The sequence below is a fragment of the Lontra canadensis genome, unplaced genomic scaffold (genome assembly GCF_010015895.1).
Source record: "Lontra canadensis isolate GAN:19392208 unplaced genomic scaffold, GSC_riverotter_1.0 scaffold15, whole genome shotgun sequence".
NCBI classification, from domain to species: domain Eukaryota; kingdom Metazoa; phylum Chordata; class Mammalia; order Carnivora; family Mustelidae; genus Lontra; species Lontra canadensis.
This window is the reverse complement of record NW_022631009.1, coordinates 14,569,163-14,585,636: the sequence shown is the minus strand read 5'-3', so window position 1 is coordinate 14,585,636 and position 16,474 is coordinate 14,569,163. Positions and strand designations below refer to the sequence as shown.

At 38.0% G+C, this 16,474-nt stretch overlaps 1 protein-coding gene across 6 annotated transcripts in view; it reads left to right on the top strand.

Moving 5' to 3' along the window:
- The window catches only part of OXR1 (oxidation resistance 1), a 444,696-nt gene that overhangs the window by 222,656 nt on the left and 205,566 nt on the right, over window positions 1-16,474 (top strand). For all 6 annotated transcript variants that reach the window (XM_032858478.1, XM_032858479.1, XM_032858483.1 and 3 more), the window contains one exon: window positions 11,198-11,394. In XM_032858478.1, the coding sequence (XP_032714369.1) occupies window positions 11,198-11,394 (197 nt within the window). The remainder of the gene's footprint in view (window positions 1-11,197; window positions 11,395-16,474) is intronic.

The window sequence follows — 16,474 nt, the reverse complement described above, 5'->3', positions numbered from 1 at the left end:
TTTCTGCTCAGGTCATGATCCCAGGGTCATGAGATCAAGCCCTGGGGCTCAGTGATCAGTGCGGGAGTCTGCTAAAGATTTTTTCTCCCACTGCCTCCTACGCCCCACACGATTGCTCATCCTCTATCAAATAAATAAATAAATCTAAAAAAAAAAAAAAAGGACGTAAAGAAGCAATGGATTAACCAGAGTTATGTTTTCCATTAAGATCCTGAATTAATATGTAAACACAAGACCTGCATTTTTCTGTATGTTCATTTCCTGATTCTTGAATCTTCATTTGAGGAAATTAAGATGGGAGACTGTTGTGCTACATTGGCATTTTAACTGTAAACCACTAGGCTTTGGTCCAGATGATCATTACCTACAGAAGCTATCTTGATTAAGTTCAGAGTTGCCTTATGTTGTACGTAAGCAAAACTACATTTTAATCAGCTAGTCCATATGTTTTATACAGATAGTGTGTAATAGGCCCTGTCGAAAATAGATTCCTTTAATCAGCAATGTTGGATAGAAGCCTAAGTCTTAAGATAGTCTTATTTATTCTGATTTCTTCTTACTAAAATGAATAAACAGAATGCATTCAGTGTGGCAATAGCATGTTACAAATCATTTCATCAAAGGTAATAAAATTAAGTTTCATCTCTGTGAGTTCTTGTAGAGGACTGTTTAACATTTATAAGAATTTGACTTCTAAATCCTTCAAGCCCTAATCTTTGGATTTGCATAATGTGTTTGTACGTTCAGGATTTTTCCAGTTGAAAGGCTTTGAAGTTCCAAGGCAAAAACTGAAATAAATTGGAAATTTGTGTAATTTCAAGGTGAATGCTTATAATATAGTAGTATAATTGGAAAGTACATGGAAAGGGAAACTCGTGAAAATGTTACTACTATTAACTTAGTGCTTTGAAATTTCATAGTAGAAAGATAATGTGCAAAACTCTTAATGAGTGCTCCAAAAATATTAAGTAGATATTTCTAGTCAATAAAATTAAAACATTTCTTCTTTAGGTTGCTTAAAAGCAGTAGATCCTGAACTTGAACCCAATTCCAGAGTCGTTGCTCCTTCTTCTTCTCCATGCCACCACTGCAAAGTTTTGTGTAAGGATATCAATTTATCAAAGTACAGAGTGTTTCCTTACAAATTGTAAGACTGGGTTTAGTGAATAAAGAATTGAAATATTGTTCACATTGGTCACAGTGGAGATTTTGAATGTATTTCCTTTTTTTAAATTCAAAAGCGCATTCCCATAGTGGGGTGGGAAGAAGGCTATCTTAAATGAATGAATTAAATTGATCATTGTATCTGCTTCCAAACTGTCCAAAGTCTTACTCTTTTAGTTTATTTTCATAGCTTTTTTATATGTGAACTTGCTTATCTTTTTGTATTATTTCTTGTGTTTTTTTTTTCCCCACGATGAGACCATTCATTCATCCCATAATCTATTTATTTATTGCCTACTAGATGGCAAGAGCCATGCTAAATCCTAGAAATAAACTGATGAACAGACTGAGATTTCTGTGAATACAGGGATTAGGTTAATCTGGTGGTAAGGACTCCTCATCGAAAGGGCTTTTTACTCTCTCTCCTCTCTCGGCTGATGTGAACACAGGTATAAATAAACCAGCTGGCAAACCTGGAGGATTTGGATGTCTGTTTCATGAAAGGTCTATAAGAAATATTCACCTTTTATGTCAGGACTTACTAAACTCTAGAGAGGCAGATTGGTCTGGGATTTAATTTCTGGTATTTTTAGCATAGAATTAGGTATAATAGCAGTGAATTCATGTATGCTTCTACATAACTCATGTTATAGACACTGGCCTTGCCCTTCACAGAGTTGAATTCGGTTGCATTTAACAAGAGAAGCTCTAGCAAACCATTCTTACATATCTTGGCACCTGTGGCTTGATTCTTGAATTCTCTGTTGTCTGTATTTCCAAATAGGAAAGCATACATTTCTTAGGATGAAAACAGGGCTAGAAACATGTCTTTTTATAACAAGGTACCTAGTTTTGGTGTCCCATTAACTAATACCAGTTTGCACTCCCAAAGGATACTCTGTTGGAACACTTTGCGTTGGTTTAGAATTGTAAAAGGTTGTGTTGTGTAAATCCTGATTCTACATTAATGAGATTTTCTGCTTTGTTCCTGTGTTAGGGCCACCAAGAATAGTATAGGCATAGCACTTACAAAGCAGCCTGTGATTGGCATAGTCTGTTATCTTGCTGGATTGTTTCTTTGTTTGTTTGGTTTAATGCGTAGATTTCCAATCTGTCATTTTCTTCCAGTTGGACTTCTGAATATGTTTGTTTTTTTTGCTGAGTGTGTGGTTTGTTTTTAGCTGCTGATTTTTAGTCAGACTGTACAGGAGGAGTAACAAAAGGCCTTAATTTTGAAATGTGAAATTTTTTTAGGCATTTGCTCTCCAAAGCTCTTTTTGAGTGACTCGAGATTTTTGCAGCAGCCACAGTATCCAACTTGGACAAATCTGCATTCTCAGCAGCTTTACTACTTAAAAAAAAAAAAATACCCTTACACCAGCTCTTTTAGGAAGCAAGGAGACAGCTTTGCTAACAGTAATGAGTTGTGCAAACCACAGATGGTCTTCTTGCTGGAAATTACTGGAAAGGACTACAAAATGTTGGGTTTTAGGGCAACAGCCATTTACATACATCCGTGTATTATGTGTATACATGCACATTTGTTAGTATACAACAGATTAATGTGGCAAAGAGTGAATTTGTATAGCTAGTACCAGTCCTGTAGATTTTTGAAAATTTGCAACGTGCTTTCACATGACTTAACACATTTTGTGCCCACAATAACTCTCTTGGGTGAAGCAGGCAGATAGCATGACTACCACCATTGTGGGTAAGAAAATAAGAAGTGTAGAAAGTCCAGGTCCTTGCCAAAAGTCCCTTGGCTGGGAAATATCACAGCTGAAATTTATCTCTATCCCCTAGTTCCAAAGAGTGGCCTTTTGGTCAAAATGTACTGGTTGGATTCCAGCATCCCTAGTTTATAGCCCTGTCTCTTTCTCTAAACCTCAGCTGCCCCATCTAATAATAAGGAATATGATACTACCTCATAGGTTTATTGTGATCAGTAAATGAAATGATGTATACATGACCTTTGCCCTGTATATTATAAACATCCAGTGACTGTTTATGTTTGCTTGCGTTTTTGTTTAAAGCAACTAATAATACTCACTACATGCTAAGTATTTTAAGTGGTTTTATAAAGGTTAACTTAATGCTCATGTCAGTTTTATGACACAGGGGTTATTAATACCTCCATTTTACACATGAGAGGGCCAAGACAAGATGAGGTTAAGAAATTTTTCTAAGATTACAAGCTAGTAAATATCAGACTAGGGATTCAATTCAAGGGAATCTGGCCCCATGTCCATAGTCTTAACCACTCTGCTATTATTCTAGAGGCACACAGTCAAATACATATACATGGGGCTTTCATATTCTATTGTTTTGCCACTTTAAATTCCTCTGACCTAAGGAATATTCTCATTATACTATGGTGGATTTTCTCAACTGTTGCTACCATACCCCAGGGCATCCTAAGACTTTACTAGGTGTATAGTAGAGCGTTCATTTTTGTCAGATAGCTGCAGAACTCAGGAGCATATCCAGTTAGTTCTAATAAAGGTACAGTTTGAATTCCATTTGATGCAAGGTGTAATTCCAGTGAAGAACTCAAACTAAATGAAACCATTTTTTTTTTCTTACACATTTAAGTCATGGGAGGATTTAGTTTAGGCTTAAGGTAGAATTCTATCATGTGGTATATAGACAAAATGGCAAAACTATTAAAAGATGTGGAGCCTGGCAGACAAAGAAAGATGACAAGCATTGCTTGGCTATAACTTGAATGGCAAATGATAGAAGGCTAGTGATAGTAGATGAAAACCCTACAATGTAGGAGAAAAAGGAAAGGGATGCCCAAAAGAGTAGATGAGTAATAAACAATAGTAATTAAGGGCTAAAGGTAAGGAAGCTTAAGAGAAGCTGTCTCCGTGGGCAAAGCTATTGAAATAGACAACCAACCCGGATCTTTGAGAGCAGTCCTCTATGGTTGGCATCGTAAAGCCATATTTAGTTGCTGTTGGTGCAAACCCTGACCTTTGGGGTGTCCAGTAACTCATTTAAGCAAAGATGCATGCATTCTACTCAGTGATTTGAAAAATACATGGAAGGTTTCTCATGTTTCTAGTAAAGTAGAAATAAATTATGTAAGAAGGAAATTTAGTTGATTATTATGAGGATAATCCCATTTAAACTGGTTGATATTGGAAGTTTTCGGCCACTTATTTTTTCCTCTAGTTCCTGTGACTTCATTTCATCATTGACCTATAAGGGCTTTTCTTGCTCCTTAAAGAACGAGTTGAAATGAGCATGAATCCTATTTTTACAGAGTAGGAAAGTCAAAGCCTCTTACTTCCTTTCAAGTTTTTGTCCCTCCCATGGTTCTCTGGTCTATACCTCTGCTTACAAGTTTGCTATTTTAATATTTTAATTAATTGCTATTTTAATTCAGCTCATAAAGATTTAAAAAATGTATGCACTCAAGCAAACTATTTGATGGATTCAGTTTTTTTTCCAGAAGATCTGGGGACTCTCACAGGAGAGATATCATATTGTACACCACACAAAAACCTTTATTCTCTGTTCCTTCCCCCAAATCCACATGGCAGAAAAAGTGAGACCCCCTTACAAAATGCAGCATAGCCCCTGAGTAGTGCAGCAGCGAAGGATCCTGAGAAACTGTTCTAATTCTGCAGCATCCCTTGGAAGTTTGAAGAACAAAATTACATCCTCCCTTACATCCTTTTACAAAGAGGTTAGAACCCCCATTTACTGAGAGTATCCTGTGTGAATGCTATGCTAGGCACTTTCACAGAGGATGTTTACATAATCTATAGAACCCAGCTGGGTACGTTTTATCCCCATTTTATAGATGAGAAAACTGAGTCTCAAAAGTGTCCAACATTGTTACCAGGCTGAAAAAAGGTGTTAGAATACATGTGGAGAAGAGAAGGACTAGTTCTTTTCTGCTCAAAAACAGAGGAAGAATAAAGGGCAAAGATTATGAACCACTAGATTGTCTACATAGTGGGGCAGTGGCAAAAGGGATGGCTCCTTTCACTCTTTTCCTTTTCTCCATCCAAGATGTCGGCCCCATTTTCCTTTGGAAATGCAAAGCACATTAAACAAAGATTCTTTTGGTGCCAGTTAAGAGATTATTTTTGTCTCTGTTTGTAATGTTTCACTTAATATCAATGAGTATTTTATCTCTTGTACACCTACATATTCCATTATGCTATTTACATTTGTTTAACATTTAATTAAGAACACTGTTAAAAATTGAGAAAGACTTCCCTTTGTGAAATTTGGAAATTGAAGGTAGCAGTTTGCACGTTTCCTTGCCAATCACAGTAGTCATTTTTAGGATCTTTAAAGGGGTAATTCAGTTACCCACACAGTTCTGCTTTCTAAAAACCTGCACAGAGAAGTATTTTCTTAGACAAGCCAGCAAAGCTACTCAAGCTACTGGCAGTGTTCCAGACTCCAGCAGCAACAATGAAAATATTAACACCCTTCAGGTGTTGATTGAGAAGACTATCTGGTGAGGAAGGGCAAAAGGGACAGGGAAAATGCCTTAGGGCTATTTTCTGCTTGTCTGTGGCCTTTGGAGCCCACAATTACTTGCTCTTTCCAAAGAGGCTACTTGAAAAGGACTTGTGGGATGTGGAGACATTTTTAAGTGACGTAGAACTTCATCCATTGTAGCTAGCACTGTCTCCAATCTAAGCTGTCATTGCTGCCAGGCTACAATATGAGACTTTAATTTAGTAAATGATCAATTCTGAAACAGTTTCTGGTGATAAAAATAGTCTGTATGAATTTGAGATAAAAGTTGTTACACTTATATTTTGATAAATAATCTTTTCTGAGAACTAGAGCACAACCTGCTTTCTTTCTATAAAATTTAATACATTTCCCTTAAATTCTTACTCCCCTGAGCTCCCTTTTCCCAAAAAGCTTGCTTTAGAGTAAAATTCAAATTTAATTTTGAAATAAAGTTGATGAGATGAGCTATAGAAACTTGATATTAAGAATTTATTATAGCTTTTAATAGTATAATTGATGTACACTGTTATATTAGTTATAGATGCCTAACAGTTTTGTATGTTACCCAGTGGTCACCATGACAAGTGAAGTCACCATCTGTCACCATACAACATGATTACAACACAATTGACTATATTCCTTATGCTGTATTTTTCATTGCTTGGCTCATTTATAACTCTAAAGTTTGTATCTCTTAATCCCCTTTACCTATTTTGCCCAAGAAAATTGACATTTCTGTTGGTGAAAATGGTCAAATATGTGTGATTTCATAGAGTGTTTAGGGTTCAATATGATATTTCTAGTCTTAGTGCATCTAAGTATGCTTTTCTGGGAAGCCATGTTGGGACAAATTAACTTTGTTGCCTCAATGACCTGCAACGTATTTCTTAACTTATTCTTACTAATTTTGATGCCTTTCTTAGTTGTGTGTAGTACTACTGTAACATTCCGCTCCAGCCTGCAAACCCCAGACTAGGACAAGAATGGTGTTATTGGGAAGACTAAGGCATTAAAAAAAGTAGATAACCCTGTGCAAAGTAAATCCACATCTCCTCGACTCTGTGGTACACCGGGTGATTCTTGCTAGCTACTCCTTGAAGGACATTCCATGTGGCTTGCTCACCTTACCTTTGAGATGCAGCTTTCAATCAAACCACCAGAGCGGCCAGAGTGATTCTTTTAAAATACTATTAAATGAAAGGATCCTTCCTTAGATTCACTCTACTTTGGTCATCTTTGAGAGGCTAAAGGCCAATATTGTCATTCTGTTTCTTTTTACTGTCACTTTTTGTGGCAAGTAATCTTCATTGTAAATGAGTAATTTTAAAAGTTGGTCAGTTTCATATGGATAGTATCACATATGTGCAGAAGATCTGCAAAAATCATAGATGATTAGGTTTTTAACAAAGTAAACATGTCCTTGTACCCAGAAAAGGAAACAAAACATTGCTAGAATCCTACAAACACCTTCATGTCTCCATCAATATTATAACTCTCAGCAGTTATCCTACCCACACTTTTAACATCAGAGGTGGGTTTTCTTCTATTTGAACTTTATATTAATGGAATCACACAGTATGCGTTCTTTGGTACCGGGCTGCTCTTGCCCAGCATCATTTTTGTGAAAACATTCCTTGCTGTTGCAAGTAGTTGTAGCTCATTCATTTCCATTGCTGTACAAGTTTCATTGTACAACTATTATCACAATGCATTTGCCCTTTTCTACTGTTAGTAAACATTTGGGTTGTGTTGGATATTAAGGTGTTAAAAATAGTGCCTCTATGAACGTTTGTGACTGTGTCTTTGGGTGAACATATTGTGTAGGACATATCCTAGGAATACAATTGGTGAGTAAAAAGATGCATGCCTTCAGCTAAGCAGATATTGCCAGACATTTGTCCAAAGTGGTCGTACCAATTTGCAAACCTACCATCAGGTGTTGGCGAATTCCAATAGCTCCTTATCTCCACAATTAATGTCATGTCTTTCACCTTGAAGCCATTTTGAGGGGTGTGCTATGAGTTCAATTTGGTCCTAATTTGTGATTCTCATGATTAATGCTGTTGAGCACTTTTTAACATATTTGTTGGCAGTTTGGAGAAAGCAGTTCAATTTTCATGAATACTAAGTAGGTGATATGTGGGTATGGCTAAAATCATATGGGTGATGGTGAAATTGCTAAACTGTAGTAAATACTGCTTTCATTAATGAATCTTATACTAATTGATACTTTTATTCCTTTAAAAAAGTTTTTGCTCTAATAAGTTCGATTAAATAGAAGCTTAGAGTTAATTATGAATAATCCCCTCTGTGGAATGATATGAGATACCAAGGTCTATATCATGGGAAGCTGCCCAGAGGATGCCATTTATTTTCAATATAACTATTCTTTATAAGATAAAAGATTTATACAAATATTAATGAAAGAAATATAACAAAAATAATTTTAATGGTTAAATAACAGTATTTCTGTAGTTTAAATTTTTCTCAAAATTATAAAAGGAAAAAGTAAATATATAGTATGATAACTATGTTAATTCACAGTCTACTACAGATGGTGTGGTCTAGCAATGAGATACATATTTTTTTAAAAATGTATTTTGGAGGGACGCCTGGGTGGCTCAGTGGGTTAAGCCTCTGCCTTCAGCTCAGGTCATGATCCCAGCGTTCTGGGATCAAGCCCCGCATCGGGCTCTCTGCTCAGTGGGGAGCCTGCTTCTCTCTCTCTCTCTGCCTGCCTCTCTGTCTACTTGTGATCTCTGTCTGTCAAATAAATAAATTAAATATTTTAAAAAAATAAAAATAAATGTATTTTAGAGAAGTGGGGAGAGGCAAAGGGAGGAGAGAGAAATCCAAGCAGACTCCACACTTGAGTATGGAGCTTGATGCCGGGCTCAATCTCACAACCCCAAGATCATGATCTGAGCCAAAACCAAGAGTCAGACACTCAATGACTGTCCTACCAGGTGCCCCAGATACACATGGTCAGTCGTATGATCTTTGACTCTTGCCAGGATGTCTCTATGACTATATGTAAGTTATTATTTGTAAACAATGTCTTGAGGTCCAGCCCTGATTCCCACACAAAAACTTAATAATTTTACCAGTTGCTGCATGAATTGTGTCTACTTGTAGATGCTTCAAATCTGAAGGTCCTTGGAAGTCTTCTTGCCCAATCCTGTTCTCCCACTCAGCTTTGTTCTCCTCCTTCTTCCCTCCCCAATCTCCCCCTGCTTTTATATTCAATGAAAATTAGTCAACATTTTTTATAGTCAACAAGATAATCCAAAATCTAATTTTTTTACTACAAATCTGTAATGCAACCCTGCTTGTATTCTAAAAACTATGCTATTCCGTGGAACTGTACTCCTGGAGGAGCATATTCTAGGAGTCCTTCATTCTCCCACAATAAATCTTAATCCACTTTATCTCCTATACCAGAAACCTTGGAATCCCCTTTCTTCTACCTCTTCTTTCTCCTCCCTTGTTATCAATCTGACATCAAGCCTTGGCTATTCTTTCTTTAAAGTGTTAATTTTTATCCTTTGGGTAACAGTCCCCTATAAAATAACAATAATTGGGTGACAGGAGCTTCATATTCTTATTGTTTTGTTGCTTTTCTGTCTCCAGATGGTTAAATAATATGTCTGAGGTTTCAAAGCTTAAGTGATAGACATGATGTTTGAACCTTGATTTTCTTTTCTTTTCTTTTCTTTTTTTTTTTAAGATTTTTATTTGTTTATGTGAGAGAAAAAGAGAGAGAGATATCTTGAGCAAGAGGAGGGGTAGAGGGAGAAGCAGACTCCCTGCTGAGCAAGGAACCTGAGGCAGGGCTTGACCTCAGGACCCTGGGATCATGACCTGAGCTAAAGGCAGACACTTAACCAACTGAGCCACCTTGGCACCCCAAGCCTAGAATTTCTAACTCCAATGTCAATGGTCTTAAAACACCATGCTCTCGTGCCAGAGGAGACCATTTTTAAGCTGAGTCTAGAAACATGAGCAGGACCTGACAGTGGGACAGAATATAGAAGAATGTACTGGAAAAGCCTAAATAGAGTCTGGAGGTATAAAAGTGCAAAACATAGGAAATTGCAATTTTCAAGTATGACTGCTGTATTTTTTTTTTCACTGTTCTGAGATTCATTGTTTATGTGCCACACCCAGTGCTCCATGCAATAAGTGCCCTCTTTAATACCCATCACCAGGCTCACCCATCTCCTACCCCCTCTCCTCCAAAACTCTTAGTTTGTTTCTCAGAGTCCACAGTCTCTCATGGTTTGTCTGCCCCTCCGATTTACCACAGTTCACTTTTCCTTTCCTTCTCCTAATGTCCTCCATGTTATTCCTTATGCTCCACAAGTAAGTGAAACCATATGATAATTGACTCTCTCTGCTTGACTTATTTCACGCAGCATAATCTCTTCCAGTCCTATGCATCTTGATACAAAAGTTGGGTGTTCATCCTTTCTGATGACCTTGTAATATTCCATTGTGTATATAGACCATATCTTCTTTATCCATTCATCTGTTGAAGGGCATCTTGGTTCTTTCCACAGTTTGGCAACCGTGGCCATTGCTGCTATGAACATTGGGGTACAGATGGCCCTTCTTTTCACTGCATCTGTATCTTTGGAGTAAATACCCAATAGTGCCAATTTCAGGGTCGTAGGGTAGCTCTGTTTTTAATTTTTTGAGGAATCTCCACACTGTTTTCCAAAGTGGCTGCTATATCTGATAAAGAAAACTACCAACTTGTTTTCTATGTGGAATCTAGACTTGAAAAATGACACCTAGTGTTAGCTTCTAGAAGTACCATGAGCCAAGAGTAGATTGGGCTTAAGGTTCAGTTATGATTACAAATACAAAGTTGTGTAGCTTGACATATTTATATTTATCTCATATCATTTATCAGTAATGTTTACACCAAGAGAAACGTTCTCTATGCATGAGCGGGGGGAAATTTTATGGATAGCCTTTTGCTTTCCATGTGAGTTCTCATGTCAGCTCTCTAAAACATAGGAGTGAGCAATCCATGAGAATGTCTGGAGAAATAATGTGAACTCTATAATTTTTACAGCTAAGATGCTATTATAGATTAAATAGAGAAGCCCTGGCAGCCTCTAGTTACCCAAATAATCATTTCATTATTTCCTTCTGGGTTGCAGTTATTTATTTCTAACTAGTGTTTTACAATAGCATTAAATATACTCCTTTTGGAACTAAAAGCAGTAGCCAAATGCATTGTCTTTGTCTGACATCACATTTTAGTTGCTGTTAGAAAAATAAAAATCCTTTATCGCCTTACATTCTAATACCTTTTAACAAAATCTGTTAAAATGATTAGGCAGATTTTTTTTTCCCCAACTAGTTTCACAAATATTTGAAGAATTTAAGATACTGTAGAGAAGGTCTATAATTTCTGAATAAACTTGGTTCTATTTAAGGGCCAAATATTAACTCAGTTGTTGAAAAAAAAATTATGATGAAGTTGAAACAAGTGTGTCTCGAGCAAGTAACCACAGCATCTGGTATTCTTTACCTGTAGGTTGAAGAAAAAGTCCCAGTCGGTGGATATTACTGCTCCAGGGTTCAACCCTCTGGCTGCTGCAGGAAAGCAGACGCCACAAGCCAGTAAGCCCCCCACACCCAAGACGCCCATCATTGAAGAAGAGCAGAACAATGCAACCAATACCCAGAAGCATCCTTCTCGGAGGAGTGAGCTGAAGAGGTTCTACACTATTGGTGAGCACCAGACATGTGATGCATTTGGACAGGTGCCGTCTGTCTGAACAGTCCTGTGAATGTGGGGATCTGCAGTTCCATCCCCCTTGCTTATAGGATGCGTATATCTTTCTGCGGGTTGATGCGGTCATTTTCTCATGCGGTTTGAACACGGAGACGGAAGAGCACTGAAAACCTTCCACAAAGTTAAGTAAGGGAGCAGGCTTGGGGACTGGCCCTGTCCTGGCCTGAGGGGAGTTAGTCATGTGTGTCTTGGGCTCTCCAGCGTGTGAGCTGACGTGCTACGTGCTTTCATTTTTGCCCCCCACAACCAGCACCGCTTCTTGTTTATTTGTGTTTGTTCTTTTCATGTTTCCTCCGGGCTCTCAAGTCTCTCACCATGTTCTGTCAGGGTGTCGAGACAGTGGTTGATGTGCCTCCATGACTACCAAAACCACTAAGAAAATAGAGGCTGAGGGAGGACAGATAGCTGTGCAGGCGTGCACTGGCCTTGCATGTTACTTCGTTTTGGAGGGATTGAACCCCACGTAGAACCCATCAGCTAAGAAAACAGTAAACTCTGGGTAGAGTCCTGTAGGCATAATGCTGCTTTATTTGCATAGAGGAGATAAATCTACCCAGAAAGAGGGTATGGAGGCTTTGCTTTGCTTATGACTTCATTTTAGAGAGATTTGGTCATATCCAAAAGCCTTTAAAGTAGAGACTATGGCTTCATAGGTTAACCAAAGTTACATCAAAGGGCATATATTTATAGCAAATAAAATGAGGAACCCACCAGCCTAACTGAGTATGGGATGTTTGAAAATTTTGTCTCCGCTACTTTAGTGTTCTTATCTAGAGATCACACTCAGGAGGCCAGATTCCTAATTCTGACTCCCACATCAGTTTTCTCTGTGACTTTGTCAAGCCATGTTCCTGTGTCTTTGGGTTCCGTTGTATCCATCAGGTCTGAAGACATGCGTCCATGTAGGTCTAGCACTATTTCAGGATGTGGTGACTAAAACCATGCTTTCCTGTTCTGCCATTTTATGTCCTCTTCCTACATCTACTCTCTGGTGTCCTCTTTCCTGATGAAAATGTTCAGGTCTTATTTTTCAAGAGATGGTAGGCATGGTGTCTTTGAGGTTATTTATAGTCAAATAATAAGAACTGATAGAAGGGTAAACAGGTTCATATTTCCATTTTTAAAGCTTACAATAGCATGTTTCCAAAAATCAGTTAACTAGAAAAGCCCATAAAGTTTGCACAACTGCCTCTCTGTTTTCCAGTGCCCTTTCCTCCCACCCTTCAACATGTCCATCACCTTCTATTGCTTTTCCAACTTACTAACTGGCTGAGGGAAAAAAAAAAAAAAAAAAAAAAAAAACAGCATTTTGCCTTCAGAAAGTAGTTTAGCATATAAACACAATATTCCTTAAAGATGAGAAAATGAGGGAGAAACAATGACAAGCTTGGCCACATAAATAGATAAGCCTAGAAAATAGAAGTCTAAATGGTGAGTTTGGGTTGCAGAGAGATGTACGGTGAGTTATCAAAAATAACCCTACCACTACTGAATTTTTAATGATTGGACTTGTAATAATTTGATTCATAACAAGTGCCAGTGGCATATCTATTATGTTAAAGCAGATATCTGAATTGTTAATTTAATGTGTTTTTATAACTGCTCTACTAATTTGGACCCGTAACTTATTTTCAAGGCTGAAATATTAGCAACTATATAATCGCCTGTATTGAAAGGTTATGTCACAAAACAAGTGTCTTTCAGAATCCTTTAATGACATGTGTTGATAATAACAACAATTAAAATTACCCCTTATTGGTAATGCATATACCAGGCACAGGTGAAGCTTATTAGGCAGGTGTTCTATTCTTTATTTTTATGGATGAGGGATAGAACCTGAGAGAAATTAAGGAGCCATGAGCAAGAGATAGCAGACTGTGCAAATGAAATTAACCTTCTCTTGTGACACTTCAGAATCAGCCTTCAGTTATACAGAAGGTTACCTGCATTGGTGTGCCAAATGAGTCTCTGTGCCTAATACAGTGGAGCAGTATTTTTACTTCAATTCTCAGATGATCTCATTTAAGGAAACATGCCGACTAACCCATCCACCAGCCAGTGTGCCCTTTCATTGAAAGGTATCTTTCAGTGTTTGAATTTCTAGATCACACAATTGAGAAAAAAAAAAACCTAGAAGCCCTCCTGTGGCCAAATTAAGTACTACATTTAGGCTTTTCAATGAAGAGCCTTTTTTTTTTTTAATTTTTATTTTTATTTTTTCAGCATAACAGTATTCATTATTTTTGCCCCACACCCAGTGCTCCATGCAATCCGTGCCCTCTCCAATACCCACCACCTGGATCCCCCAACCTCCCACCCCCCCGCCCCTTCAAAACCCTCAGATTGTTTTTCAGAGTCCATAGTCTCTCATGGTTCACCTCCCCTTCCAATTTCCCTCAACTCCCTTCTCCTCTCCATCTGGTCCATGAAGGAGAACAGTTGTGAGAGTGAAAGAAATTTCTAGAGAAGCTAGTGCACCACTCAGCCCCTAAAAGTTAAATAACTTCAAAATCTTCTAGTGTCTTTTAATTTGAAAATTCTTTAATCCTCAGAATCATCACTTGAATTTAAATACACTATTTCACTTAAAAAGGCTCTTCATTCCATCTGCAGTTCCATCCCCCTTGCTTATAGGATGCATATATCTTTCTGCGGGTTGATGCGGTCATTTTCTCATGCGGTTTGAACATGGAGACGGAAGAGCACTGAAAACCTTCCACAAAGTTAAATAAGGGAGCAGGCTTGGGGACTGGCCATCTGATGGAATGAAGAGCCTTTTTAAGTGAAATAGTGTATTTAAATTCAAGTGATGATTCTGAGGATTAAAGAATTTTCAAATTAAAAGACACTAGAAGATTTTGAAGTTATTTAACTTTTAGGGGCTGAGTGGTGCACCAGCTTCTCTAGAAATTTCTTTCACTCTCACAACTGTTCTCCTTCATGGACCTATGTACAGCCTCTTTTTCTTGTGGAGTGGACTCTAGGAAAGACATATAGTCTTCTTGTATAGACAGTAGATTTGGGTCCTTAATTATTCCTAGTAATAGAAACCTATTAAGCCTAATAGCAGCAAAATAATGACACAGCATAAACTCACTTTTATAAGAGAGTTAACCCATTCTACAGAAGTGTAATAACATTTCATTGATTTGGAATAAGTAGGGGATAAGCTGTTCTCTATTGATGTGAAATATATGAATCTTCAGGTAAATTAAAAGGAAATAATCCCCCTCCTTGCATTTAAGCTCCCCTGGCCTCTGACTCTTGCTTGTCCTCCTAGTCTTCCTGTGTTGGCATGTCTGTCTCCGCACCAGCTCTCCATTCCTGTGGGTAGGGGGTGATGCTGTGAATTTCCCTGATCCAAGCACTTAGTACTGCGTGAAGTGCGTAGGGAGTGCTAAATAAGCTTTGAGGCTGGTAATGGGGCGGTTGGTAAAGGGGGCTAGCAGAGTTTGTGAGGGTTAACCTTGCCCTTGCTAGTGGAGGAGGAGAGGAGGAAATTGGCTAAGCAGTTTCAGGAGGAGCTTTGGAGGTTTCATTCTAGTTCCTCACTGCTCCTCAGAAAAGGATCAGAAGACCTGCTATGGAAAACGATGAACCAAATAATACAACCTTTCTATCTGTCTGTCTATTTTCTATCTATCTATCTGCTGAGATTAGAGTTACCAAAGTCTTCTTTTAGGACAGAGCACCTCTGTTTAAAGTGCTCTCTGCAACTTCACAGACAAAGCAGACAAGGGCGAACTTGACCTTCCCAGGTTCCTGGCTCAGCAGGGCTTCCAAACAGGTGTGATACGGGGGCTCCTTGGCTCTCAGGTGTCGGAATGAATAGTACCTCTGGAGATTTCCTTCAGCTGAGACCTCTTCCTGTAAGGTCCTCACCTTGTCATATGAACTGACAGCCTGCTTACCTCCCTCCGTTAATCGCCTGTTTACCCTCATGGCCCAGCCCAGTCTTTGCCTTTTATTCTATCTGTGTTAATGTCGCTGTAACACCTTCCCTTTATTGAAACACCACCTATGGTGAATCAGTCAGGGTTCTTTACACAGTAATTTCCACTTACATTCAGATGACTGAATTCTGGGTTTATTTGGGGCATATGTATAACTCAAACTCTCCCACATATGAAAATATGTTCATTCATTTAAGAATCTTTCATTTATTAATTCAGTAAATATTTATGGAATGCCCACTACATGCCCGGCCTTATTTGAAGTTTTGCTAATAAAAGAGTAAATAAGACCAAGTACATGCCCTCAGGTGCTTGTATTCTAGTGGGGAGAACAGGCTATAAACAATCCGAATGTTAACACATTGTCAAGGAATGATTAAGTATATAAAGAAAAAAAAAAGGTTAAGAGAGAAAAGGTGGTAGAAAAGTTACTTTGTATAATGTGTTTAAATCCTACACAGGTTTTATCTGATGAATTTTTTCAGATGACCTGTGCAGTTTTGAGAAATCAATTAGCATGGCTTCAGTTACACACAGGACATCTAATGTGTTCATAATACATTTTTCAGAGAGTTGTTTTTTGCTTTCCTTGCATAGACTTAGGTTTGAAAAGACTAATGGAATTGACATTTGCAGCATGAAGAAACAAATGATTGAGGGGAAGTTTAATGACCTTCAAGCTTCCTAGCATTGTTTGAAGAAGTGGCGTCCATATGCTTTTCATTCCTACCAAGAAAAGAATAAGACACTTGGGTTAAGCTGTAGTATAGAATATTGAAATTAAAGAATGTGACATGTTTTAGTATATGTTACCAGAAAGTTTGCTTTTTGCTTGTTTTTTAAGGTACAGCTCTTCTTTTTTTTTTTTTTTTAAGATTTTATTTATTTTATTTATTTATTTGACAGAGATCGCAAGTAGGCAGAGAGAAGGGCAGGGAGCAGACGCCCTGCTGAGCAGACAGCCAGATGTGGGGCTCGATCCCAGAACCTTGGGATCATGACCCGAGCAGAAGGCAGAGGCTTAACCCACTGAGCCACCCAGGCACCCCCAGCTCTTACTTCT